Raw genomic sequence first — 27,969 nt, 5'->3', positions numbered from 1 at the left:
AAAGCGAAGACCTGAGGGAAACGAAAACAAAGTACATCGTTTCAATGCAAATAAACTAAAATACATAACACCTCCCCAATAAAATTTATGACCACCCATAACGAAGAGGTGGTTGGCGTCTTCTCTTTGATCGCCTTAATGTTTGTTCTTGATGCGATGACGATGATGGATCGTCGGTCGCTATCGGCGTCGATGAGTCCTCGGTCGCTATCGGCGTCGATGAATCCTCGGTCGTCGATGAATCCTCGGTCGCTGTCGGCGTCGATGAATCCTTGGTCGCAATCGGCGTCGATGGAACCGGAAACTCGTCAGCTGTCGATGACGACGTGAAAGTAGTCTCCCCTGGGTCCCCGTCTTCCGGCGAGATGTAACGCGGACGTAGCTGGTTGATATGGCGTCTCCATATTGGACCTCGAGGGTCCACTCGAACCTGCAAACTACGACTCCCGTGTCGCTTCACCACGACGGCAGGAACCCACCGAGGGCTTCGGCTTTGCCTGGAACCAAAGTATAAAGCATAACAAGGATCACCAACATCGAAGTTAATTGTTTTCCGGTTTTGTTTCCGAGGCTGTTACGGCCAATCTCTGTACAAATCAAACGTCATATAAAACCGTTCAAGTTTACTGAATATTACGTCATGGAAGTTGCTAGAAAATGTGCCAAAATTGCACCATCGTTCATAGACTTGTGTCAAACTTGTTTGGACTTGTTTGGGCCTGTTTAAACAGGAAATATTACATCAGCTTGAACACCTGTTGGAATGACTTCATAATTGTCTTTCATTTATTGCGTCACAGTTACTTTCTACGTGAATTTGAGATATTGATATCTATTCTGGTCATTCGTAAAATGATTGTTTGAAAGTTGGCCGCACCTTTAACTGTTGGCTTAGTGCTTGCTAGCTGGACAAAGGTTCCGTCTTTTATCCAAGTAATCTGTTCTGTAGTGACAGTTTTCAGTGGTGTACGCGTTGCACCCCCTCGTTTTTGGTAGCCGTGGGCTAATTTTTACAGAAATACACTGTTTGAAAAGAAGTTCAAGTGTGTGTTTCTTCGGTCATTATATGCAGACGAAAGGATCCGGGAACTTTAAGTTACAATTTTCCCACGAAGAAATTATGGTTTACCGCTGTGACCAGAGGCGAAGGACTCGTCGATGGTTTCGTGATCTGAGCTGAGGAAGGAAGTAAAATATCTAATTTAGTACGTAGTTGTCGGTGGTTTAATAACTCACTGGGAGAGTAACCACTGGCATTAGGCGTACGGCGAAACTGCATCAAGAATTGAGTGGTGGCACTTTTAGGCGGTAACGACGATTTTCTCAACGCCTGCTTGAAAGTGCGCACCAAACGCTCTGCAGCACCATTCGTAGCTGGATGGTATGGTGCTCCAGTGATGTGGACTATACCCCTAGCTTTACAATAATTCTTGAAGTCTTCTGAAGAAAACGTAGTCGCATTGTCTGAGACAATGGAGTGGGGGTATCCAAAATGGGCAAAATCCTGCTCTAAAAGATCAATAGTAACAGACGTCGATACGGAAGAAGTTGGGTGAATAGAAGGATACTTACTATAAGCATCGGTAACAATAAGCCAATTATGACCTAAAAAATTAATAGCGTGATCGACATGAATTCGACTCCAAGGCTTCTCTGGAGCTATCCATGGGTGGATAGGAGCCTTGCTTGGTGCAGCTTGATGCTCACCACATGTAGTACATGTTCGGCAGAGGTCGACAATGTCCGCATCGATATTGGGCCAGTAGACTGCTGTCCTGGCCAGCTGTTTCATTCGCTGCATGCCGAAATGACCTTCGTGTAAAAGAGAAAGAATATCATTGCGGAGTTTAAAAGGAATAACTACTCTAGAACCATATAATAAACAACCATAACATGTTGTTAGAGAATCAGCAACTCTTCTAAACTGTTCGATTGGATCGTTAGCATTTGATTTCGCAGGCCATCCTTCTTGTGTAAAGCGAATGATTTTAGACAAGACTGGATCCTTGGAAGTTTCCTTGCGCAAAGTAGAAGAATCGGAATGACTAACCTGCGAATCCAACGTATCAATTGCGCAGACAATATCAACATCATCTGCATTTTCCTCCCCATCAAAAATTGTGTCATCGTTGGACGGAAGACGGCTCAAGGCGTCAGCATTTTGGTGATGCGTTGTTTTGCGATACTCTAGTCTATAGTATAACTAAATTGACTCAAAAACAACGCCCAGCGTGCTAACCGGTTAGCCGCCAGCGAAGGGGTAGGTTTATCTGGACCAAAAAGTGAAAGTAAAGGCTTATGATCCGTTACCAAAATAAAATTCCTACCGTAGAGGTATTGATAAAATTTCTTCAAAGCGAAGATGATGGACAAAGCCTCCTTTTGGATTTGGCTGTAGTTTCTTTGAGCCTTTGTCAAGATTTTCGACACATTTGCTATTGGCCTCTCGCTTCCGTCCGGGGAGCGGTGAAACAGTGTGGCGCCAATGCCCACGCTTGAAGCGTCGCATGCAATTCCTAAAGGAAGCAACGGGTTAAAGTGTACGAGAACATCTTCTGCGGAAAGAAACGTTTTTAATTTTGCAAAAGCGCATTTTTCTTTGTGTTCCCAGCTCCAAGGAACACCACTCTTGGTTAAATGATATAACGGTTGCGCTACCGTAGAAAATTCTGGGGGCATAAACTTAGAATAAAATTGAACCGACCCCAGAAAAGAACGTAAGGTACCAGCATTGGAAGGAGCAGGCATGTTCAGCACAGCATCGACTTTAGGACCCTTTGAAATCCCCTGTTTAGAAAGAACATGACCTAAGTACTCGACATTTGCCTGGGCAAATCTACATTTTTCCTTCCTACATCTAAGACCTTTCGAAGATAAACGATCGAGTAGTCGTTTAAGGTTCTGGAAATGCTCTTCCGCTGTAGCTCCACTTATCAAAATGTCATCCAGGTAGACTGCTACACCTGGAAGGTCACTAGTTAAATCATCCACTATCTTTTGGAAATGGCCTGGGGCAGAAGAGATGCCAAATGGCATAACATTTTGCAGTAAAACCCCTCTATGGGTACTTAATGCCAATATTTTTCGACTCTTTGGACCTAACCTAATCTGGTTATAAGCATCTGCCAGGTCAATCTTAGTGAATCCGTGGCCACCCCCTAGTTTACGCATTAAATCCTCTGGAAGAGGCAAAGGGTGCCTGTGAGTTTTAAGTTGTGGATTAACCGTCGAAGAATAGTCACCACAAACCCTTAATTTGGATTTCTTACCTTCGGTAGAAGCCTTGCGAACTGGTACTACAGGAGTTCCCCAGTCGCAAAATTGTACAGGTGTCCAGATACCTTTTTCTATGCCGGCGTCATAGGCAAGAGCTAAGTCTTCTTGAATGGCGAAAGGCACTGGTCTGGGCTTTGAAAACATTGGTTTACAATCAGAGTTAAACTCAATCTCTAATTCGTAATCCTGAAGACAACCTAACTCAGGTTTAAATAAGTCTTCGTATTGGTCACATAACTCGGAACATGATTTTTGCAAGTTAAAATCTATGTCGTTGTGACGGTGAATAGCATGTAAAGATGAAGAAAAGAACTTATCTACCGAAATATCTAGTGCTTGAATAGCATCACGCCCTAATAAGTTAAGGTTAGGGATTTCACATACCATAAATTGAACTGTGGTTATCTTTCCCGATTTGTTGCAGCTCGCTTCGGCAGTGAAAGATCCAATAATAGGCATCGAGTGCTTACTTGCCGACTGAAAACGTAGCTGCGGAGTCTGCAAGATAGGTTTGCCTAGCAGCGACCAAACTTCAGAAGAGATGAAATTTCCCCCTGTAGCTGTATCAAGTTCCATTAAGACGGGAAAAGACTTAATAAAAATTCGAACCTCGAGTTTAGGAACTTTACTCGACGAATTATGAACAGTATTTACCTCCTGTATGCAGTAGGGTGGGCCGTTTTTGACTTTTTTTCCAAATTCAAAAACGGCTAGTCATAAAAAGTGGCACATGCATGAAAAAATTACGTGTGCAAAATTTTGTCAGTTTGGGGGTGCATCTTCTGCCCCCGCAGGGGGGTCAAACTTTCAATTCTTTGAAAAAAAGGGAAATTTTACTTTCCATTTTAACATAATTTTTTTTTATAATTTTTCTACTGGCTAGTTATAAATTGTAAGTGGGATGTACCCAGAACTTTCCTATGTAAAGGCATGCTCGAAGCTTAAGGTTTACTGCCCCCGCATCGACGACCAAAATGCTGAATTTTCACCAATTTGAAGTGCTATTTTTGTCATTGCTCAATAAACAAACTTGTCGCAAAAGGGCGAGATGGTGTTAACGCTGTGCGCTCATTTATGTTCTGTCCACTAACTTTGCAGGATGATACGAACTGACAAACTATAAGACGCAGTCTTGCTTAAACTAAAAGCAATAGTAGCCTACGTTTGATGAGTTGCAGCTATAAAACGCAACCTATAATTTAGGCTACTTCAGAATAAAAGCAATATGATCTGCAGATTCCGTAAATGGAATGTACTGTACAGTTCCACTTGAATTGTTATCATGATTTTGTTTACACAAATTTGTCATTTACAAATGTTTTCAGGATGGGCATAAAACGCATTGCTCTATATTACTTTGTTGAGGATATTGGGGGTTTATTCGATAGCTTCTGAGCAGAGTGTAGAATTTTAAAGAAATGTTTTTGGCCATTAGTGTAACTGCTTTCCTTTATCATGGCAAACCATACTGGAATATAAACATTCATAATATAGTCCACACGTTCCACCAATACAGCTGACGCGTTAGATGCAACATATAAACGTAGAATTCTATTGGCTGTGTTCAACCATCTTGAGTGGTTCATCATACCTGGACTCCTACCTATATGCGAAATGAATTGATATATCTCCAACTTTCACTGCTCTGTGCATGTGTAGAAGATATTTTTGGTCAGTGCTGAGGTCATTTTCATCAATTTCAATCTCTGGTGCAGGAACTGCTTTATATTTTACAACATCTAGTTGTGTGACAGTGGCTAGCTGCTTTATAATGGGCCCAGTGAAGCTATCAGGTCTGCTAATATTGCCATATCTTTTATAAGATGCCTAAGAGGCAATTCATTACTATGGAGTAGGCATATTAACCATTGAAGTGGCTTTTGTAAATGATCTTCCAGGAGCTTTATCACACCGCCTTTTTGACCTGTGTTTATTGCGGTTCCATCGCATCCAATTGCCATTACATTATCGTAGCTAATTTAATTGGATCCAAGATATTCAAGAATACCGGTAGCTATTGACACATTAGATCAGTTGGCTGCAGTAAAATGACCAATGAAATGATAACTTGGCTCCTCAAGTAAAGTAATGTGTTCTTCAACTTCAAAATGTTTTCGAAGTCGCCAAGCAATTTCATTTTGTTTAATGGTTTAATCTTTTCGGCCATCAAAATATATGCTTTGCAAATTTACGCACATGATAGGCCTACTTTCCATTTGAGTTGTAAACCTCATTTTTTTCTCGCTCTTCTCACTTTGCTTTTATCTATGACTGATTGAGATTCGCTATCCGTTACAACTCCCGCATCTTGTAGAAATGATGAAGCAATAAGTGCTGCAGACCTATCTGAAATACCAGTACGATCGCATGATTCAGCAAATACTACTAAACTGGAAGCAACCTTGCTTTTTCTGGGGTTTTTCGAGGCAAAACTCGGTTGATAATCAAAATCTTCGCAGCGTTCTTCATTGGATGACGAAGTTTCTGAGCTTGAGTAAATTAAAGGTGTTTTAACTAAAGCACTAGGGCCTACTTGTGCCTGCTCTTGGGTCCTCACGTAAAGAACGGAATTGTTCTGATCTTGCGACTCTCCTCGAAAAACGTTTAAAATTAGATGTTGTGGCCGATTTATCATGTTTATCAATCACCATTATGCGAGTTGTTCTTTGATCAAGAAGGAACTGTTGTTCTGTAACAGGGACACGATTTTTCTGCGGGCAAGTAGCCTACATTGCGGAAAATTGGAACAAGTTAATGGACAGAACATAAATGAGCGTACAGCGTTAACACCATCTCGCCCTATTGCGACAAGTTTGTTTATTGAGCAATGACAAAATAGCATCTCAAATTGGTGAAAATTCAGCATTTTGGTCGTCGATGCGGGGGCAGTAAACCTTAAGCTTCAAACATGCCTTTACATAGGAAAGTTCTGGGTACATCCCACTTACAATTTATAACTAGCCAGTAGAAAAATTATAAAAAAATTATGTTAAAACGGAAAGTGAAATTGCCCCTTTTTTTTCAAAAAATTAAAAGTTTGACCCCCCTGCGGGGGCAGAAGATGCACCCCCAAACTGACAAAATTTTGCACACGTAATTTTTTCATGCATGTGCCACTTTTTATGACTAGCCGTTTTTGGATTTGGAAAAAAAGTCAAAAACGGCCCACCCTAGTATGCAGTTGACCTTAGAAGAATGAACTTGTGCGGCTTTTTTACGACATGCGGATTGTACATGCCCTGTAAGTTTACAGAAATGACAGACCGCATTTTTAAATCTGCAGTTGTTAGCAAGGTGATTAGAATTACCACATCGATAGCACTTACTTTGCTTGTTCGCATTAGCACTGGCCACTGTAGCTTTCTTGAAAGAATATCGTCTATCGGTGCCTTTAACTTTATGTACCACCGACGGTTCAGTGCCAAACACCGTCTCTTTAGCCACTTTTGCAGCGTCTTCAGTTTCTATGGCTATTTCAAGAGCACGTGAAAAAGTAAGATCGTCAGGTTTAATTTTAAAGAGAGCTTTAAGAACTGCTTCGTTTCCTACCGAGCACATAAAACAAGTACGCAAAGCTTCATCTAAAGGATTAGTAATAGAAGAAAAGTCGCACGTGGCAGCGGCTTGCCTTATTCGTGCACCCAATTCTGGAACAGTCTCACCTGGTTTCCGCTTCAAGTTGCTCCAGAAGCGAAATCGTTCACGAATAACGAAGCGCTTAGGGTCGAACTGTGCCTTCATGTAATTCGAAATTTCCTCCATTGTAAGTTCATTGATTGGCTTTGCCGTAGACTCTTGTGCGGCCAGATTGAGGATCATCTTGTAGATGCTGGCTGACTGGTTAGTGAGGAAAACTTGAGCCTTCTTATCTTCAGGAACGGATTGTGCATTTACAAATGTGCCAAAACGTGACCAATAATCAGTCCAAAGTTCTAAAGTTGAATCAAACTCACAAAATTTAGGAATGGCTTGAGATACTGATTCGCATGGAATTTTGAGGGCTGAAATTAACTCCTTCAGTTGTTCTTCATGATGACGTTCTTGCTGTTGCATTTGTTGTCACGCCTGTTCTTCTTGCTGTTGCATCTGTTGTCGCGCCTGTTCTTCTTGCTGTTGCATCTGTTGTTGTGCCTGTTCTTCTTGCTGTTGCCTTTGTTGTCGCGCCTGTTCTTCTTGTTGCTGCATTTGTTGTCGCATATGTTCTAGCTGCGACTGCATTAATTCCACCACCTTGTCCATATTGTAAAAATTAAAAGTTGTAGAAAGTAAAACTCGTAGGGACTAAAACTGAACACTTCTGCGTACCACTGTAAGTTTCTCGTTCAGACGTTCAGCATCCCAAATAACTCTGTTGTGTTCTTAGCTCATTCAATCAGAGTCATACTGGAATTCTGTTTTATTATAAAATTGCACAACCAAGATATAGTGTGAAACCTGCAAAGTAAGCCCAAAGCGAGAAGTGCCAATTAACAAAAGCAGGCGGATGAATATTAAGCAAAAGAGAAGACCTGAGGGAAACGAAAACAAAGTACATCGTTTCAATGCAAATAAACTAAAATACATAACACACGTATTGCGAATTATAGTTTTATTCGAAGATGTTTGAAGAGGTGTCGATTCTGCAAAAATCTTATTATTTTAATGTTTATCGTAAATATATCCTCCATCTTTGAAGCGTTCTGCTGGGAGTTCCTTCTAAATGCCATTCTATTGGTGCACATCCCTGGAAAGGTAATTTAATACTGAATCCGATGCATGTAAAATTTAAGTGGCACGTATTGCGGATTATAATTTTATTTGAAGATGTTTGAAGAGGTGTCAATTATGCAAAAATCTTAATATTTTAATGTTTATCGAAAATATATCCTCCATCTTTGAAGTGTTCTGCTGGGAGTTCCTTCCAAATGCCATCCTATTGGTGCACATCCCTGGAAAGGTAATTTAATACTGAATTTGATGCATGTAAAATTTAAGTGGCACGTATTGCGGATTATAGTGTTATTCGAAGATGTTTGAAGAGGTATCAATTCTGCAAAAATCTTAATATTTTAATGTTTATCGTAAATATATCCTCCATCTTTGAAGCGTTCTGCTGGGAGTTCCTTCCAAATGCCATCCTATTGGTGCACATCCCTGGAAAGGTAATTTAATACTGAATCCGATGCATGTAAAATTTAAGTGGCACGTATTGCGGATTATAGTGTTATTTGAAGATGTTTGAAGAGGTGTCAATTCTACAAAAATCTTATTATTTTAATGTTTATCGTAAATATATCCTCCAGGATTTTTGAAGCGTTCTGCTGGGAGTTCCTTCCAAATGCCATCCTATTGGTGCACATTCCTGGAAAGGTAATTTAATACTAAATCCGATGCATGTAAAATTTAAGTGGCACGTATTGCGGATTATAGTTTTATTCGAAGATGTTTGAAGAGGTGTTGTTTCTGCAAAAATCTTATTATTTTAATGTTTATCGAAAATATATCCTCCATCTTTGAAGCGTTCTGCTGGGAGTTCCTTCCAAATGCCATCCTATTGGTGCACATCCCTGGAAAGGTAATTTAATACTGAATCCGATGCATGTAAAATTTAAGCGGCACGTATTGCGGATTATAATTTTATTTGAAGATGTTTGAAAAGGTGTCAATTCTGCAAAAATCTTACTATTTTAATGTTTATCGTAAATGTATCCTCCATCTTTGAAGCGTTCTGCTGCTTTCAAATGCCATCCTATTGGTGCACATCCGTGGAAAGGTAATTTAATACTGAATCTAATGCATGTAAAATTTAAGTGGCACATGTGGATTAGAGTTTTATTTAAGATTTTTCGAACTTATGTCATGTCGCATTTTGTGCTTCGCACTTATTCACGGATAACTTTTTTAGGCGGAAAGCGGAAAAATTATTCTGCCAGAATGACGGTGGTCTTCGATTTATAAAAACTGAAAGCACAGTAGTTTCACATAGCTTCCTAGTTCACATGTCAAAGTAACTTTTCAGCTAGTACCTACCTTACTTTACCAGTAAATGATCCTGGCGGTATAAAACTACAAATTAAGACAAGAGAAAATATTTTTGCAAGCTCATTTATTTGCTGACAGTTCCCTATCCCTAGTTAGCTGATGGACCGTACAACTAGCCCAATGAACAGATTAATTTAAACTGAGCTGAAGTTCATTAATTTGCTGACAGTAAGCTACCCTAGTTCATAAAGACTGAGTGAACGTACAACTAGCCTAATGAACATTTTCTTGGTAATAAAAAATCTTACAATTCTACCAACAGCACCTACCAGTGCAAACCTCTCACCTCTGTAACCATGAAAACGACTGAGCGAGTGCGAGCTTGAACTTCGCAAGAGACAAATTGAAAAAGCGCGCGGCAAAAGCGCACCAATCAAGAGTTACCCCACTAATTTGATTTATGAAGGCAGCTTGTTGTGCCGTGTAGTATTCTCGTATGCCACGCTTAGAGCAACTACATACAGTGGCAGATCAAATACCGGTAGCCTGAGATACAGCAGAAAATAACATAACAGCAACAACTATTCGACAACATGAATTATCTTTTTTAATCTGAATTCACAAATCCACAGTAGTGTACCACACAGCAAAACTGTATAAATAAGACATCACGCAATTACTAATTCAGACTTCAAAAATCACATATTTTGGTGAGAACAAGCATATCTGACCAAGTACACATACATCATTACCAAGTACTGCATGGTATTGCAACAATTGAAAGAACAGGTCAAATGATTGTTGTAGTCTTTTGTTAAAGCTCTCTAATATTTCTTCTCCGGTAAAATAAACATAGTTTTACTAACCTACTGGCAGGTGGCAGACATAACGAGGACAGCAGACGAGAAAAAGTGAGTTTACAAACTTACACAAAGCAATAGTTCACAATATTTATGACACGATGAACGAAAGAAATTTTGATCACGATTTCAGACTTTCCGACAGTTCTGGTTCAGGAAATCCATTTGTCTGCGTTCTCCAAAGCGTATAGAAGACCCACCTTATCAACGGAATCAAGTCAAGAAAAATAGAAATGGTTTTTAATATTTTTTGCACAGCGTAAGAAGACAGGAAAGGTATGGGTACCGGAAAGTAAAAACAAAAATTATTACACATAGCCCGTAACTGTAAATAGAAAAAGTTGCAAACACATATTAAAGAAACTAAACATTCACGTATTTTGAAAGCCGAAACATTCGTTTTCATGATATGCTTAATAAGAAAACAGTCGTCGAGTGCTTAATAGCGGAATGGCCCGTTTCGGTGAGTCCGATCCCTTAACGGGGGATTTTTTCAATTTTTTTTTTAATTTATCGGGTACCGTAGCCTAATTATCATTGCCGTTTTAGGGTTAAGGGTTAGAGCAGTGGTTCCCAACCTTTTTGTTGTCACGGACCCCTTTAGACAAATTATTAATTCTGCGGACCCCTACCTAAATTTTGCCTTAAACTCAATTAACATGCTATTGACATTGTAATAATTATGGGAGCAAGTCTTTTAGGCGCGCACACTGTGGCGTCAGGATATTTAGGAGCGGAGCACTGTGGCGCCCGTTCATTTAGGTGCTATTCCTAGTAAAGTCTGCAGATAGTATCAGCTTGGCAGGTAGGGCAATGCTTTTCACACAAAATGTTGTATTGAACAGAAAAATATGTTGTTTTGTTAATATGCGTGCATTTATTTGTTGTTAGTCATGGCTTCAGTGAGTGAAGCTGCTTTATCCGGCAATGCTTTTCACACAAAATGTTGTATTGAACAGAAAAATATGTCATGGCTTCCGTGAGTAAAGCTGCTTAAACCGGCAATGCTTTGAACACAAACTGTTATATTGAACAGAAAAATATATTGTTTTTTTTTAATGCGCGTGTTCGGCATTTATTTGCTGTTTGTCCAGGTTTGCGTCGGCAAAAGCTTTATCAATAAATTATTCAAGTTTCCGAACATGACTGAGTTCACTTTTAGTTATACTGTATAAGTCAAATAATAACTACACTAAACATCAGTAAAAATATACCGTAGCCTATATTCAAGCGGGTGGTAGGCTTGAGTGAAGAGTAACTTAGTTTTCCGTCAAAACCCCGACTAGGTTTTGCCAAAGCTGAGCTGATACAATTTGCAGACTTTACTAGGAATAGCACCTAACTGAACGGGCGCCACAGTGTTCCGCACCTAAATATCCTGACGCCACAAAGTGCGCGCCTATTTGACGGGCGCCTAACTGTCTGCGCCTAAAAGACGTGGACCCATAATTATGCTACTCAATTACTGTACTGTGTCATATTGCATTGCCGCTATGAATCCTGCGGCAAATATCAGGTTAAACAGTTGCTCAAATAAGAAAATGAATGAATTGTTCAAGAAATGTTAGCAGTATTTGAATATTATGGTGACCCAAAGTGACATGCCGAAACTTTTTCGACGTAAGCAAATTTAATGCAAGGGCTGTTGCCTTTCCTGAACTGTGGTTGAGTTTTTGACAATGCAACACGCATGTCATCTTCAACGTCCAGGCGATTTCGATGTTTAGTTTTTATTGTAACAAGAGCTGAGAATCCTGCATCGCAAACAGGGCCGGATTTAGCTGATGGGGGCCCGGGACACTTTTAGATCGGGGGGCCCCCGTGCAAAAAAAACATCTACGTCTACAGTACCATTAATCCAGCACTGCACAGCATTTTGCAGAAACTTCAAAGGCTGAAAGAAAAAATATAACACAAAATCATTTTTTTTCCACGTAGGGGGGCCCTTCAAAAGTCGGGGGGCCCAGGGCACCTGAACCCTCTGCCCCACACCCCCTAAATCCGGGCCTGCTTGCAAAGGTAATTGGTTATGAATAGTAACAAATAAATAATCGCTTGCTTCTTGTTTTGCCAAGAATGGGTAGGTTTGCAGTTGTGAGCACCAAAATTCTTCCACAGTTTTTGAACGAAATTCAATGCGTAATAACTCTTTTGATCTCAAATCAATTAGGCAGCCGTGGCCGAGTGGTTAGCGCGTTGGGCTCGCAGTCGAGAGCCTGCATGTTCGACTCCAGCCACCCGCACTTGCTGTTGTTTCTCTGGGCAAGAAACTTTACGATAATTGCCTCTACCCAGTGATCGATTTCGAGTAATGGGTAGTACCAAATTTAAGTCATAAGTAGAGTAGACAACCGGAAACAGACATTGCCGTCGGCTGCAGCGTGGGTCAGGTGTATGTCGGAAGGCGTACACCGATGCATAGCGCTCAAGTCCGCTTTCCCGCAATGCAGGATAAAGATAAACAAACAAAAACAAACAAAGGTCATCTTTACTGAGATCGTCATCGCTAATGTTGTTCAAGTCAAAAAGAAAAGGATTTCGAATCCATGTTTCAACTCCGTTCGGCAGGTGTTCTTAAATTAAAATAACGTTGAAATGAGATTTGCTGGGTTTCCAAGTGTGCGCAAAATTTTTCTTTCATAGAGATCAAAAGAGTACATTCTTTTTGAGTTTCATCCATCAAAATAAGATCTTCTAACATTGGAAAGTTAGCGTAGTTACCTGCTTCCAATCTACGTTTCCAAACCGGCAACTTGGCTAAAAACGCTTCCAGTTTTTCAGCTGCATCAATTATTGTCACACCTGGTCCTTGAATGCCACGATTAACATTGTTAATATGACCGAAAATATCGGCTAAATAGGCCATGCCGTATAGAAAACAATTGTGAGAGGGGACTTCCTTTTGCTTTCAAAAAAGTTGACACCTCATTTTTTAGCTGCTGCAGTCGTTTTAAAACTTCTCCTCTAGATAACCAACGTACCTCGGAATTGACATGCATCTACTACGCCACATCAACACGCGTTGTGGTAGATGCAGTTTGAGGTCAATCTACACACTGTAGGCAGCAGCATAGATTTATTTTAATGCATGCCGGTACAGATTATTCGCGCGAGCTGGAGCTTGACACATTTGCATTTAAAGAGAGAAATGAAAGTAAAAAGATCTCTTTTCGTTTTTTTTTTTCAAAAATCATTAAGGTAATCACGGACCCCCTAATGCTTTCTCACAGGTTGGGAACCACTGGGTTAGAGGTTAGGAACTCACCGAATCGGACTCACCGAATAGCAGCAGACCCGCTTAATAGTGCTCTGCCAACAGTAAAAACCTTTTCATTTTCCACAAACAACTGATTGCAATGCAACAAAATTTGAAAATAAGGACAAGAATTATACTGAAAATATTTAATACAAATAATAATACAACATAAAATCAGAATATAGATATGAAAAGGATACATCTCGTGATACGAAGGGACGCAAACAGTCTCTTTGCTGAAAGAAACTGGACTTTGCAGCATTTTCAGCTGCTCTTCGTACATTTCCAAAGCTTTCACATTATTCGCTCCATTTCCCTAAACATGTGTTTCTTTTGAATTTAAGGCTTCAGTGTTGAATACTATCCAAAACCACTTTTCAAAAGAATGGAAAATATAGACACTAATTGATGAAAAAAAGATAAACAAGCCCAAAAAGTGGAGGATGATTACAAATCCATAGCAAAAAATATACAATACCAAAGTAAAGTAAAACGTATTGGACTAAGCCCAACATACAGCAAGTAAGCAAAAAAGCTTCGATGTACTAGAATTTTAATCACATTTATTTCCACGCAGACCTTTACCTGAGTGATATATTTACCATTACTCTTCAATACAGTTATAGAAAATGAAAGAATGAGACGCAGAAACTCCCAATGGGTACCGACAGGTTTGGTGCTTATAGGTATAGCAGTGAGATCGTTAATTACGAAGTCAAACTTCTTTCCTTCTTCAACGTAGTCTTGCAAATACGGGACACAGTCGCCAACAACGACCTAAACATTAAGTGTGAAATTTAACGACAATGCGCATCATCGCATGTCTCCATGAAGAACTGTGACTTAGTGAAGAGAGCATAGCAACAGATGTTCTGAGTATTGCAACCGAGCAGAATTTTATATTCATTATCCTGTTGCGGTAGATGACGTTCGCGTTTTGTCGCTTCTACCCTTTTCAGGGTCTATGATTAATTAGCATGTGCTGTTTTTCGCTGTTATGGTTAAAACATTTATACAAATAAAAAATAGCAATAAGAAAAATCAAAATATTTCTATTGTGACAAGAAAGCCAATCCAATGTCACCAGTCAGGTTAGCAACAACTAGATGGTCTAGTAATAGGAAAATGAGTTACATTACCTCGTAATTGTCTCCTCTGTACTGGTCGAGTGCATTGCCACAAATGCCACGCAAATGCTTCTTGGCTGCCTCCATCACTGTCTTGTCAATTTCTATCATGGTGATCATGCGGGGACGACCCAAGCCGCTTGAAAACAGAAACATTTAAACAAGTTGCAGCAACCACAACTAGCCAATGGCCGATACCGACCTGTCTGTACACATGGCTGTGGAGTCGGAAGAATTTTGGCATGGCAAAGTTGGAGTCGTTAAAAAAGGTGACTCCGGCTGGATACAAAACGATGAACAATAAAATTTTTGTTTGTAATATTTTTTCTAAATATTATTTCTTGTTTTCCGTAAATACGGAATACTCAATATTGAGTCCAACAACTTTACCGAAAATTTGAAGTGTTTTTTCTTGTAAGTTATTATGAAAGTCGCTGTTTCAATTTCGATGACAACTTAATGCGAAATTAAATTTTTTTTAAATGAAAAAAGGCAAAATGTTATAAAAAATCTGGCATCACTGAAGCCATAGTCGGCCGGTTATAAACTGAAAAGTTGGAGTCGTATATTTTTCGCCCGACTCCACAGCCCTGTCCGTACATCCCAAATTTCATAACTGAACTTTGTGATTAACTTAAATGAATGTCAATTTATGGTGAGCGACGCGAAAGTGAGACGACGCGAAATCTTACAAATTCGAGAGCAATGCCACAACTTTTCTACCTTGTACCTGTTTAGAAGATAATTTAATATCCCACCGTCGCCACCACCCAGTATAAGCACATCTTTTCCCTCATAAGCTTCCTTTTTATTACCGGTTATAGCCACAGTGTAGGAAAGGTCACTTTCCGCCAAATCTGAAAATTAATATCAAATAAAGAAACATTCAGCTGTTGAACAGCACAGTTTATGTGGTTTCTGGGAATGCACGTTTGTATTGTACATGATAAAGGTTAACTGTCCAAGACCAAACCCATGACAATGCAGGAAAACCTAATACTTCGAAGAATTCTTTCAAACGTAATGAGAACAACTGTGCTAAAGATAAACTGCTTAGTGCTTACTGATGTCATTGTCCAACACAAGACAATTCCCATACTGCTGGGAACGCATGACCCGCACATTTTGATAGTTGGAATCTTCTTCGAAAACGATTTCTTTATAATCGTATTCAACCAAGGAATTAAAAGATGTCTTGTCATACGTGGAAAATGACTGGCCCCGCTTTATGGCAGGCAAGCTGGAATGTTAAAGTAGATATTGTTATTCTTAGAAAAGTATTATTAGTCTATTAAGATAAGAGTAGGACTATTTTGCCGTTAGCGTTTTAGTCTGCAATGTCATCACAGTCAGAATATTATAGCTTTTACACTGATACAAAGTCCACGATATGACAATAGCCTTCAGCCAAAGCTTTATCCATTCAAAAGTGTAACAAGCAAAAATTTTTGGCATTTTATCTGACAGCCACACATTAAGAACTTTGAGCAATCTAAAGGCAAACCCAAAATTCATGAACAGTAAAATGTAAAGACAGCCTTAGAAAGGATATGAAAGCTTTGCGGTTGATAAAACAAAGCGCACAGTAAATTATTGCCAAAATCAAAAATCCGCACTGCACTCCCACATCGTTTGATTGAAGCCAAAAACAGAAAACAAAACTGGGAATAAAAACCCCAAGCATATTTTGCTTATGGTGTGTTTTCGATTAAATTAGAATATCTTTGAATCTAGACAAGATGCTTCACTTCAAAAACTTTCCAGGGCATTGTTGCTACCGTAAATATATAAACAAAAAGCATCTAACATAAAATAAGTATATATTATTATCTATATTCTATATGATACATGAGCAAAGTTTTATCAACGAAAAAAGCGAACAAATTAAAGAGAATTATACTTGTCACTAATCACTTTAGAAATTAAAGTTTTGGTATGTTTTGATTTCTGTTCCTAGAGTTCGAAGCTGTAATGAAGCATTCGTTGTCCTGGAATGGACATTTCCAGTTAATATCGCAAAGGACGTCTTCGAACTATGACAAAATATGATGGATTCAAAACTCAGCCCACGGGTACTACCTGCAAAATTCCAGAGTCTTGCGTGGAATAATGTGATCACATTCAAGGATACCGCTTCGTATTTTTTGAATTTCCTACAAATTAAAAACGTATATGACCATTCTTAGTAGTAAAAACTGGTAACAAAGCAAAACCAATATATATGTATAATAGTTATTAAGATACCAGCAAAGTATTTTGTTTCACTAACATTTAGTTCCACTCTCCACTGCAGCTTACTCAACACGTTTTCTCTGATTCAGCTGATTCTACCCCAGCAAAGATGCTGGGGTGAACTAAGGATTAAGGATGTAACCATAATCCATACATTTTTCAAATGCAACAAATCAAATATTTTTTTAAAGTTTTTTTCGATTTACATCAGTATTTTGAATTTCTAATAATTACAAAAAACCTATTTGAATAAACAAAAGTTGTTATTATGACAGCAAAATCGATTATTTAATAAATTATGTCAAAAGATTAGATTGTTGCCCCGATTGCTCAGTTGGTTAGCCGTTCGCGCATGATTTCGAAAATGAAGAAACTTGAAGATCAAGCAGTGCTGGTTTGACTCTCAGGGTGTGCAGTTGAGCAACGCACGTTAAAGACTGCTCTCCATTCAGGGGCATTTAATGGGGGTCTGCTACTATTCGGTGAGTCCGATTCGGTGAGTCTGATTCGGTGAGTTCCTAACCTCTAACCCCTAACCCTAAAACGACAATGATAATTAGGCTTCGGTACTAGGGTGGTCCCGAAAACCGAATTTTAGAAAATGCAATGTGACACTACCCAAAACATCTCCAAATGACCAAAAATGAACACTGTAAAAATTTCAGAGAGATTGAACTTTGTTTAGAGGTGCCAGATTTACCTTGAAAATTCAGATTTTTTCCCTATGCAAACATATGGGAATTGGGAAGCTACAGTCTGTAAAACCATACTTGACACACTGAAGTTGTAATTTTCTAACTGTTGATATAGTTGTAGGCAATGTCCTCTTTTAAACTGGGTTTTAAATCTGTTTTTATCAGCATGATGTTGTTCCATTTCACTGACCACCATTACTTGGCTGCCATGTTGATTGTTGATAGTCTTAACAGTAGATAAAATTATGTCACACCAGCTACAAAAGCTTTGTCTGTAGTTGAGCAAATATTCTAGATTCAGCTAAAGCTAGTTCCTTTCAGCAATTCTGGTCAGAAGTCTGGTGCTTGTGTCCTAATTTCACAAGAATTGAACCATATTCTGAAACTAATATTACAAAAAAACTTCTTGACTTGCCTTGGGCCATCATCTGGACCAGACATTCTCCTTTTTAAGCGATTTAAATCAAAATGGAGTTCATTGATTAAAGATGGGTATGTGACATTGGAAAAAGATGACAGCAGCTTTTCTGATGAAATCATACACTTCTGTATCCACCATTTGCGTAACAATAATCAGCCAAGAGACGACTGCCAAGAACTTATAGAAGTATCGGTCATAATGCTCAATGGAACACCACCGCATGGAATTTGATTCTGTCATCCTGGTGCCCTTCATCGCGCCAGATGGATGACAACTGCTGTATAGTGTATATGCACTCAAAATCTGGTTATTTCGAATGCAGTTTGATTTGTCAAGTCAGGGGCAACGTGGTTTAAAGCGATTTGTTCTGTTTGTTTTGAAGGTGTATATGTAAAATCCTGGTTCACAGCACCTTCAGCTAAATGTGCACCACGACATGACCTGGAGCTCTTGAAAAAGGTAAATGAGTGTGAGCAACATGATGCAGGTTTATCGCAAAAAGCCATGAAAACATTTTCGAGGCACTTATGGTATATTACAAGTGAACTTGTGGGCCTGGTTGGCATTTGGTTGGCCTGCTTGGCATTTTTTAATGATGCTGTTTCTGTTACTCAAAAAAAGCCATGGTTTCCGCGTTAACTCATCAAAGCAGTACACCTTCAAAGCGTCTTTCTCGAGTACCAGATGATAGTTCATCAAAAGATCTGTCGCACTTTGTCACATCAAACACCATGAGATTTTTCCAGATTCTCAACTTACCATGTGACTTTCTGAAGGTGGAAATCACATCATGGAATGTTGATGACAATTATGAGAAAGCGCAAGCCATTGTTGGTGGGCTCCATGTAATCAATGACCTTGCCGAAAGAGGTGTTGCTTTGATGCAAAGTTTTAACAACGTATTAACGAAAGATGAAGAGAAATTTCAATACATTCTACAGGCATCCAGGCCGGATAGCGACTGTCAAAACAGCGACTGTCATAATGGCGACTTCATAATAGCGACGTAATGAAGTGAGCGACATTCCAAACAGCGATTGTATAAATGCCGACTGCATTAAAACAGCGACTGTTATGATAGCGACTTAACACTTTAAGTGCCATAAAAATGCCCCATCTGGCACCTATGTGGCATATTTTTGAATTTTATTTATTGTAGGCGCCAAATTTGAACACAACTAGTTTTCAATTTAGCTTTAGCGAGAAGTTTTTGGATTTATATCATGCCAGTCAGCAGGTTTTGACTTGGAGGCCAAATTGGGTGGTTCTGTATGGCACCAGCTTGACAATGATTGCCTAGTCTAGTTGATCTGTGATAAAGTTTGTAAAGTATTTTTAGGGTAGTTTTAGTTTACAAGTTTACAGTTAGAATTAGTAGGCTAAGGTATTGGAAGTACAGATGCTCAGCTTCTTGGTCAAAAACGTCATGAGTCAGAATCGACCAAATATAGGGTGAATGGATAGTCCAAATTCTATGGATAGTCCAAATAAAATGTTGTTTTAAAGTCCCTTTTGGTTTCAATCTTTCACTACGCAGTGTTTGCCTATTTGTGCGTGCATACGTGTGTAGAGAGTAGTGTTGGGCGATATATCGAATTTTCGATACGATACGATATCTTTTCAATATCGATATTTATTTCAATATCGTTCGATAACTCGTAACTGCAAACCCCTACAAAAACGTTGCCGAAGTCAAACGGCAAAAGTTGAAATTGCCTCGGCAGTTGCTGTGAACGTATATTACGAAAAAAATTGTACCAAACATGGAAAACGAGAAGAGAAAAATATGCTAGAGTAGTCAATCACGACCGCACTGTTTGATTTGTTGTGATGTAATAATACCAAAAGCAGCGATAAAGCGAGCAACGCGATACCCACGCTGTTACGGTAATTCACGTTAAATAACTCACGGGGAGGAAAAGTAAGTTAATTTTGGGTTGATTCAACGTTCGAGTCAGCACAAATCGATTTAATTTTTCCGGCTGGGTATAGTGGTTATATTGCGTAACAACAATGCCCAATAGGAAATTTACGTTTGTTTTACATTAATTCGACATCTAGCGACGTTGAATTATCATAAAATAATGTTAATTGCTCAACCAAGTACCGGTAACAAACTAATCGCTCCCTGCGAGAAAATTGCCTCGACTTAGGTATGCACTAACATAATTTCGGCACAGTTGGGATACTGCGAGCAACACAAAGTCTGTTTGATGAAGAACTAGATGTCAGAATCGGAATCATCAGATGCTGTATCGGAGGATGAGGTTGTTGTGTCATCACTGGAATCGGACACATCAAGAGGCTCATCGCTTGGCTGTAAATCTACATTGTCTTCGTCGTTCGCAATGAAGCGTCCACGTTTTGCCGCTTTCGTGCTTTGATACCCATCCACACGCCTCTTTCGCAGAGCTCCATCAGGGTGTTGACTAAGGAGCAAATCTATGGCTGTGGCATAACGACTGGGAGGAATGTCTAACCCTAACCTTACAAGCACTCTTGCGGCCTTGGCATTTTTATTGCCGACGCTAATGCGCCATTCATGCATCTGCAATCACCTCTGCAATTGCCGACACTAATTTCGAAGACTGAGAAACTCTTTTCTTAATTAGTACAAAAAATATCGAAAAGTATCGAAATATCGAGTATTTTTTCAAATATCGTATCGTTTTGTTTTTTTCTATATCGCCCAACATTAGTAGAGAGGTGTGGGGGATGGAAGGTATGTGTGGAGGGGGTGAAAGAGTGCGTGTGCGGCTGTGCGCGTAAGCCTTGGATTTAATAAAAGAAGTGAGGTCGCTGTTGTGGCAGTCGCTGTTTTTGATGAGTCGCTGTCGTGTAGTCGCTCTATTGACAGTCGCTGTTTTAAATGAATCGCTGTCATGTGGTCGCTCTATTGACAGTCGCTGTTCTGACAGTCGCTATTTGGAACCCGAGCCATTCTACAAGTTGTTCTACATTCAACAGCACCGGCATGCTCTTCCGACTTGCAGCAAAAAAAATCTTTAGAAAGCGTATCAATCTACAGACTGAATTGTATTATGTATTTATCTTTAGAATGCACTAGTTAATCTTGTTGCAAGTGAAACTTTTAGTTTTCCAGTAATATACTTTGGAATTATAATGATGCACGAAGCACAGTACCAGAAAATTATATCAGTGTTTCCTACTGCAGAGTTGGATGAGAGTACAGTATTCTTACATATCATTATTCTCATGGTTAATGTCCGTTCTGCCATGATGTGTTATATCTTTTTGAGGTACAATTACAAATGTTACATTATCTTGGGTGGGTTTCGTAAATCGCTCAATTTATTAAATTTTCACCTGTAATCTGGCACCTCTAAACCTTTATCAAATTCTTTGAAACTTTCAGGAAAATGTTTTTATATAAAAAGGAACCAAACAGAAGTTTGTGCACTACAATTTTTTAAGTTTAAAATTTTTGCATACATTTGAGGACCACCCTATTCGGTACCCAATAATTAAAAAAAAAAATTGAAAAAATCTCCCATTAAGGGATCGGACTCACCGAAACGGGCCATTCCGATTTAATGGATGGAATAATTACCTCGGCAACAAGACTTCAACAATCGGAAACTTAACTCTGTCAATCTCGATGACCGGGCGTATGTCAGTGGTTCAAAGCCTCTACAAGTATGCGAATTGTTGTGCAATTCTAGCATTCAATGAATGCAAAGTAGCAATGTACCAATAACATTTAAAACAATAAATACGTACACAAACTGACAACACCATTTTTTATCACACATCCTCAAAAAACTAAACATCATTATTCATTAAACAATACCTCATCGCCAAGGAGTGTGAAGCCATTCATGGTGTGAATATCAATACAAAAGAGGCCATGGTCCGTTCCTTGCAGAAGGACAGAACTGAAGATATCAAATACATGCAACCATTTGATTGGTAAGTTTGAGAGTAAAAGACTCAGTGCTGGTTTTCTTGTTCAAAAACACGCCACAAACTAATACAAACAGTTCAGTAACACATTAACTGTTTGGAAAGCAAAGTATGAACTTGTTTTTGAAAAAAATTTTGATAAAAAATACAGTACAAACATTAATGGTAATGATTTGAAATAACAAAATGTAGACTAACTGTAAAATTCTTAGTAGTTAACTCAAATTCAAAAATAAGTACACATATTATCAACAATCTTACCACTCCATCGATTGTTTGCACAAGACTGTGAAGTTAGTATTTCCAACAAGAGCATCATTGTAAACCAGTTTCATTTGACCAACAAACGCCTCAATTTCATTTCTCACATTTTCGATAAGATCTATACACGTATCCACATGAGAAATGCAACGCAATAATCACTTTATTTCAACGACACAACTTTGAAAAAAGCAAAATTCTCTCATGGCCCAGTGGAGTTAAAGGTGGAAAACTTTTTTAATTGCTTTTCAAAGGAAGTCATTCAATAAAACAATGCATATTTATGGTACTTCAATCAACAATTTATTGTTCAACATGAGAAAATGTATTTAAAAAATGGGATAAGTAATTTAAAGAAGATTGAATAACCGAAACCGCAATCTGCAGCACAATGATTTGAACTTATTTTTGTTTGTATTTTAACTTGTCTATGGGTTGAAGTCGCACCCCCTAACTAAGGTCTCTTGAAATGGTACAAAATTTATAAGTCACAATTTAAAATTATTAGTGCATAAGTTGCAGACCAATTTTGTAGATACACACTCCACAGGTTACAGGTATATAAAATAAACTGCTTAATTTTCAACACTGATTGAAAATTAGTACAAATGGGTTAGTAGAAACAATAAAATGCACATAACAACTATCAAGCATAAAGGAAAATTGTTTGCATATTTGGTCCACCTTTGTTTCCCAAAAAAAAAATCTATAATTAATAAACAATGGTCTTGAAAGCGTCATGTCTGTTGACACAATACAATACTCACTAATAATCTCTTTATTTTCATAGATGGCTTTGTCAAATCTGAAATCCAGTACCCAAGAATTCATGCTTGATCAACCAACTCAGTGCAAATCATCTACTGACTTCACAACCTACCACACCTACATTATTAAAGTGTTAAAAAAAAATTGAATGGCAAAACTTTAATCCCAAAACTAAGGTAAAGCCAGTTTCCGCCTAGCTTGGTTGTTTCTTTTAGACACACACGACATAAACGTTTATTAACAGTTTCATTTTTGTTATCACAAAAACAAAAGTTCAAGATTTCAGCACTTAATTAATTTTACTAAACTAACAAATCAAATCATTGTGATTGGCCTGCAGAATTGACTGGTCTGGGAAGATGTGACAAATAGGAAAGCTCATGAATATTTTCCTGGCAGAAATTGGCTAGCTGAAAGCCTTTGCAAGACCGAACACACATTTGATGACACAAAACACTCGAAGATTGGGCCATGAGAATCAAATTTCTTCAGCCAGTGGATGATCATTAGTTTTGAGCTGTGTCCTACTACGTTTGTAACACATACTGCTTAGAAAGATAGACGTTCTTGTAAAGGTGGACTTCAAATTATGTTTAAAAAAACATTAATATCAAAAGAATTGTATTGTAAAGTATACCCAATCACATACACAGAGGCGGTACACGACTTAATGGGCCGTGGTCCGAATGACGCAAGACAGACCTGAATGTCGCAACGCACAAATACTGTGTTACATCAATGACGCGAAACTGAATTATTTCTTAACACATATGCGCAATTTGGCCAGAGAGTTTTGATTTTCCTGAATTCAGCAAAGGGGTTTTAAACAATTAATTATTGAAAGTATGGTACAGTTCCCGCAGTATAATCATGATAAAATACCGTACATGCAACTCGCCAGTAGGCTTATGCAATGCATGCCTACGCAAGTAGGTGGTTCGTCTGGGTCGGAATGGCCCATTTCGGTGAGTCCGATTTCTTAACGGGGGATTTTTTCAATTTTTTTTTTTAATTATCGGGTACCGTGGCCTAATTATCATTGCCGTTTTAGGGTTAGGAGTTAAGGTTAGGGGTTAGAGGTTAGGAACTCACCGAATCAGACTCACCGAATCGAACTCACCGAATCGGACTCACCGAATAGTAGCAGACCCCGTCTGGGTAGACAGTAGCCTAGTTTTGCTTTTATCACACTCACTAGGCTAATAAACAACAAAAGCAATGCTTACAGCAGGCAAAAAACATAAATTTCTATATTAGCTACACATTTTTTTATGTTTTTGATGTAAACAAAAATAATGATACAATTAACATTGGCGAATATTTGTGAGCAAGAGAATTATTAATTTGGCTTCCAAAATTTGTACGCTGTTGTCTAGGATAGTTGTATACGTAAACTGTGCCATGTGGTTAAGTGGTACTTGGTTGGTGCAAACCTCAATCTACTAGGCTTGTATTGATACTGTAGTCTCAAAGCAGTCATCACAGATTGAACTATTAAAAAAACAATTAATTTCAGTGAGAAATAAGTCTCGCGTCCTTCGTTCCTTGCAGCCTAAGGATAGCATCATTCGTGTTCACATCACTCAGACCTGCAGCATAAAGTCGTGTACCTACACAAAGGACTGAAGACTAGAATAAAGCTATAATCAACTTCTTTGACGTAAATGTTACTGCACATAAATGATTGGACCACGCTGATTGCTGATACTACATACTGTAGCTGTTACCGTATAACTTTACTTCATAATAATTACAAAAAATCTTCTAATCTAACAGAGTTATACTACAGAATAATCAGTCAAGTTTTTTCCTTGAGAGTTAAATATTAGATGATCATAACCAAAGAGACGTCTAAACTACTGTGATCAATGCAAGAAATAGTATATAGTTAAAACAATGACGAGAAAGAAATGGTGCGACATCATCTTGCTTTTCACTTATAAAAATGCAATGCAGTCAAGCTAGGTCAAATAACCACAAATGGTGCCTAGTGCCACTCCATTGCCTAGCAACAAACAAACTGTTTCAAGAGCGAATAGCATCAGTTCATAGAAATTGAGTATATATCAACTTTCAAACAAATCATTGGCGTTTTTGACAAGTTTTCCTTATTTTCAACGTAAAAATTAACAATTTGTAATTTGTAGCAGTTACATTCAATCAGTTATACAAACTTAACATTTTTTTTTTAATTCTTGAAACTTGGGATTTTGTAAAAATCAACTGAACATACTATTTGCGATCACAAAAAACATAACTTTCACAAAAAACATATCTTTAACTTGTGGAATTCACTTCTTTCAAGATTCACTGTCTGTTGAAGGACAACCTACAGATAAAAACAAAGTTTGATTAATCATAGCTTAAATTGGTTGCAAAGCAAAACCAAACTGTCATTTGCATCTTGATAGATAATTTGAATTTTGAGACAAACTGTCATCGTTATTGAACTTCAAACATTGGTGGGCAGAAAACTTTCTATTTAGATGAAATTAACATCAATAAAAAAAATCAACAATTTTAAAACAAACAAAAATTAAAACAAATATCTTGTAAACCGAAAGTAATGTTCAATTAAGTTTGTAGGCCTGCAGACAATCCTTGAGTGTAAAAATCGATATGGAAAAAAGGATCAAGTTGTCTACCACATTTACGGCTTTGTTAATTTTGTCAATTATAAAGAAGTATAGTTTTGGAAGAAAGCTTGCTATCTTGTACCAAAGACAAGCAACACACAATAATACAACGGGGTTGAGCATTATAACAAAATATTTTACATATTTACAAATAGTTTCAACAGTCGAACATTTTCGACTTAACTTAAGCCCTCATCAAGAATCTAAAAATATTTATAAAAATGCAATAAATTCCATTAACAACAACTACAAGAAGTTGAAATTTTATTGTATATTATATATTTTTAATTTTTTATAAATATTTTCAGATTCCTGATGAGGACTAAGTTAAGCCGAAAACGTTCGACTGTTAAAACTATACGTAAATATATGTAAAATATATTGTTATACTGCTCAACCCTGTTGTATTATTGTATCAACACCACATGGGTGTGGCAGACTTGATGACCAGTTCGGTCCTTCTGCCACTCCCATCATCATCAGCAAACATTAAAACAACCTAGTTCACATTGTAATCTTGTATTATTTTTTCCACATGTGCTGTTGATGCAAATAAAAGAACTTCTCGCTCTCTCTCTCAATTGCCTGTCTTTGGTACATTTGCAATAATTAACTATTTTAATGAAAACAATATCATATAAAGCTCGTAAAGACAATGCATACCGTACCTTTCTGCTTCACGTAGAAGCTGATGTGCATTGTCTATTCCATTTTCCATAGCTAGGATCTGTCGCATTACTTTAGATGGATATCTGATAGAAATATTTTACAATTAGCACTATTTTTACATTGCACTCTGTGAGTCTCAGTGATCAGGTCTGCATCATCGGTTCAAAGCCTCTACTTGTCTACAAGTATGCGAATTGCGAAACTGTTAAGATTAAGATCTCAAAGAAGCTTTTTTAGACCAAGGATAAAAAAAATCCCACAATCAATCAAGTACAAGACACAAACATTTTGAAGACTATGTGTAAGCTTAAACTTTACTTTGGTGATGTTTTAGCGTTTGGCAGCCATTTTTTTGTCCAAAAGTGCCAACAAAACAAACAAACCGAACTGAACTTTATTACAATAGGCTATATCACAATAGCAAGAAGTATTACACAACATTAAATGTTCTTTTCCTCGCTTTTTTGATTATTTGTATTACATTACGCATTCTTGTGGATCATTGCTAAATTTAAATGAAGATTTTTAATGAAAAGTTCAGTTAACGATTTTTCATTTGTGAATTTTATTAGATCAGTCCACCTTATATCCAATCAAGTTGCTTCAGGCTGTACTTTTGTTGATTGAATTAAGCTGCAGTTTCAAAGAAGATATATTTACTAATTTGGCAACAGTTTGTGTCTTGGGCTCTTGGCCTTCTTTAATCATGATATGACTACATGAAGAAGGCAATGAAAGGCTACAAAAGAGAAGGAAATTTTTGGCTTTATTCAAGACATTCTATTTCATTTGAAGTGGGTGAGTGAAGAATGTTGCATTGTTACAATCATTGACGCCATGATCTGCAATTAGTTTGTCGGCACAATACTGGCAGAATGGTGTGCAGAAAAGCAGATAAACATTAGAGTTTAGTTCTAGAAATAATCTAAATAGGATTCAGTATTCTGCATTTAACTTTACTCTTTAAAATAGATCATTTCTACAAATACAGATAGAAACAATAGCCAATTTTATGAATGTACATTTCACATATGTGATAAGATCGCAATCACAAAGCCACGAAAATGCTCTTACCTATTTCCCATAAAGTGAATATTAGCCCATGCAGAAGACAAGCATATTAGCCGAGTCTTATCCACAAAATTTTCCCAGTTATGTCGAAGAAATGTTTTTCTTGCATGCCAGTGTGCCTTGCTTTCCCATGGATCCCTATACTGCTCTAACTCATCAACAAAATGCCGCGATGAAGAAACAAGGTTATTTATCTCCATTTAAAATTATATACACTCAATAGACACTGTATACTGTATAGTGTACGTATACTATTAAATACAATTACACAAACTGCCTGGACAGTTTGTCTTCTTTTTTGTCTACAAACACAATAAAACCCTGATTAGTAACTGGATATCAATACAAACAAAATCGGTTAATGGCATCACCTAATTGCCAGACTCAATTGCCTAATCACCTAATTGCCAGTTTTGTTATGATTATAAATCCGATTGATACATTTAACCAATTTGTTCAAGAAAAAATTTTGATCATGATCAGGCGTTATAGTTGGGAATGTGTGCGCGTTAACTCGGTTGCAACAAGCATTACAACTGTATGATATGATCGATACAATCCAACAACTGTTAGAAATCTGGTTAAATTTGAGAGTTAATTTGTGTCCTGTTGCATCACAGTGCATTGTCAGCGATTGTTTCAGCGCATGTAGTACAATCAATGCATTTTCTCGCAAACTGTGGCAATCAGACTTTTTTATCTTAAATTCTGTTACCGTATGTCACAAAGCAAATTCTGACGCCCTTCAAGGGTGATATTTTTAGCCCTGTTGCTGCTACAAGGCTGTGTAACTACAATTTTGAGTTGATGAG

General features: G+C 38.0%; 2 protein-coding genes across 2 annotated transcripts; both read right to left on the bottom strand.

Moving 5' to 3' along the window:
- Positions 1-437: 437 nt before the first annotated feature.
- On the bottom strand, positions 438-7,329 carry LOC145777479 (uncharacterized). Its single transcript, XM_082588857.1, has 5 exons — positions 6,603-7,329; positions 2,727-3,629; positions 2,372-2,516; positions 2,051-2,192; positions 438-497 (listed from the first exon to the last, which is right to left on the bottom strand). The coding sequence occupies exons 1-5, from the start codon at positions 7,327-7,329 to the stop codon at positions 438-440; spliced, it is 1,977 nt and encodes a 658-aa protein (XP_082444983.1).
- Positions 7,330-9,830: 2,501 nt separating this feature from the next.
- LOC145776988 (spermine synthase-like) lies at positions 9,831-27,453 on the bottom strand. The gene is made up of 12 exons (XM_082588249.1): positions 27,161-27,453; positions 26,086-26,169; positions 22,781-25,110; positions 22,014-22,134; positions 21,640-21,724; positions 16,560-16,633; positions 15,545-15,720; positions 15,211-15,337; positions 14,493-14,619; positions 13,939-14,130; positions 13,554-13,669; positions 9,831-10,297 (listed from the first exon to the last, which is right to left on the bottom strand). Exons 3-12 carry the CDS (start codon positions 22,842-22,844, stop codon positions 10,219-10,221), a joined length of 1,161 nt encoding a protein of 386 aa, XP_082444375.1. The 5' UTR covers positions 22,845-25,110; positions 26,086-26,169; positions 27,161-27,453; the 3' UTR covers positions 9,831-10,218.
- Between the last annotated feature and the right edge of the window lie 516 nt (positions 27,454-27,969).

The sequence above is a fragment of the Aplidium turbinatum genome, chromosome 9 (assembly GCF_918807975.1).
Source record: "Aplidium turbinatum chromosome 9, kaAplTurb1.1, whole genome shotgun sequence".
Classification (NCBI taxonomy): Eukaryota; Metazoa; Chordata; class Ascidiacea; order Aplousobranchia; family Polyclinidae; genus Aplidium; species Aplidium turbinatum.
The sequence above is the reverse complement of the archived record's forward strand: the minus strand, read 5'-3'. Positions and strand labels throughout refer to the sequence as shown.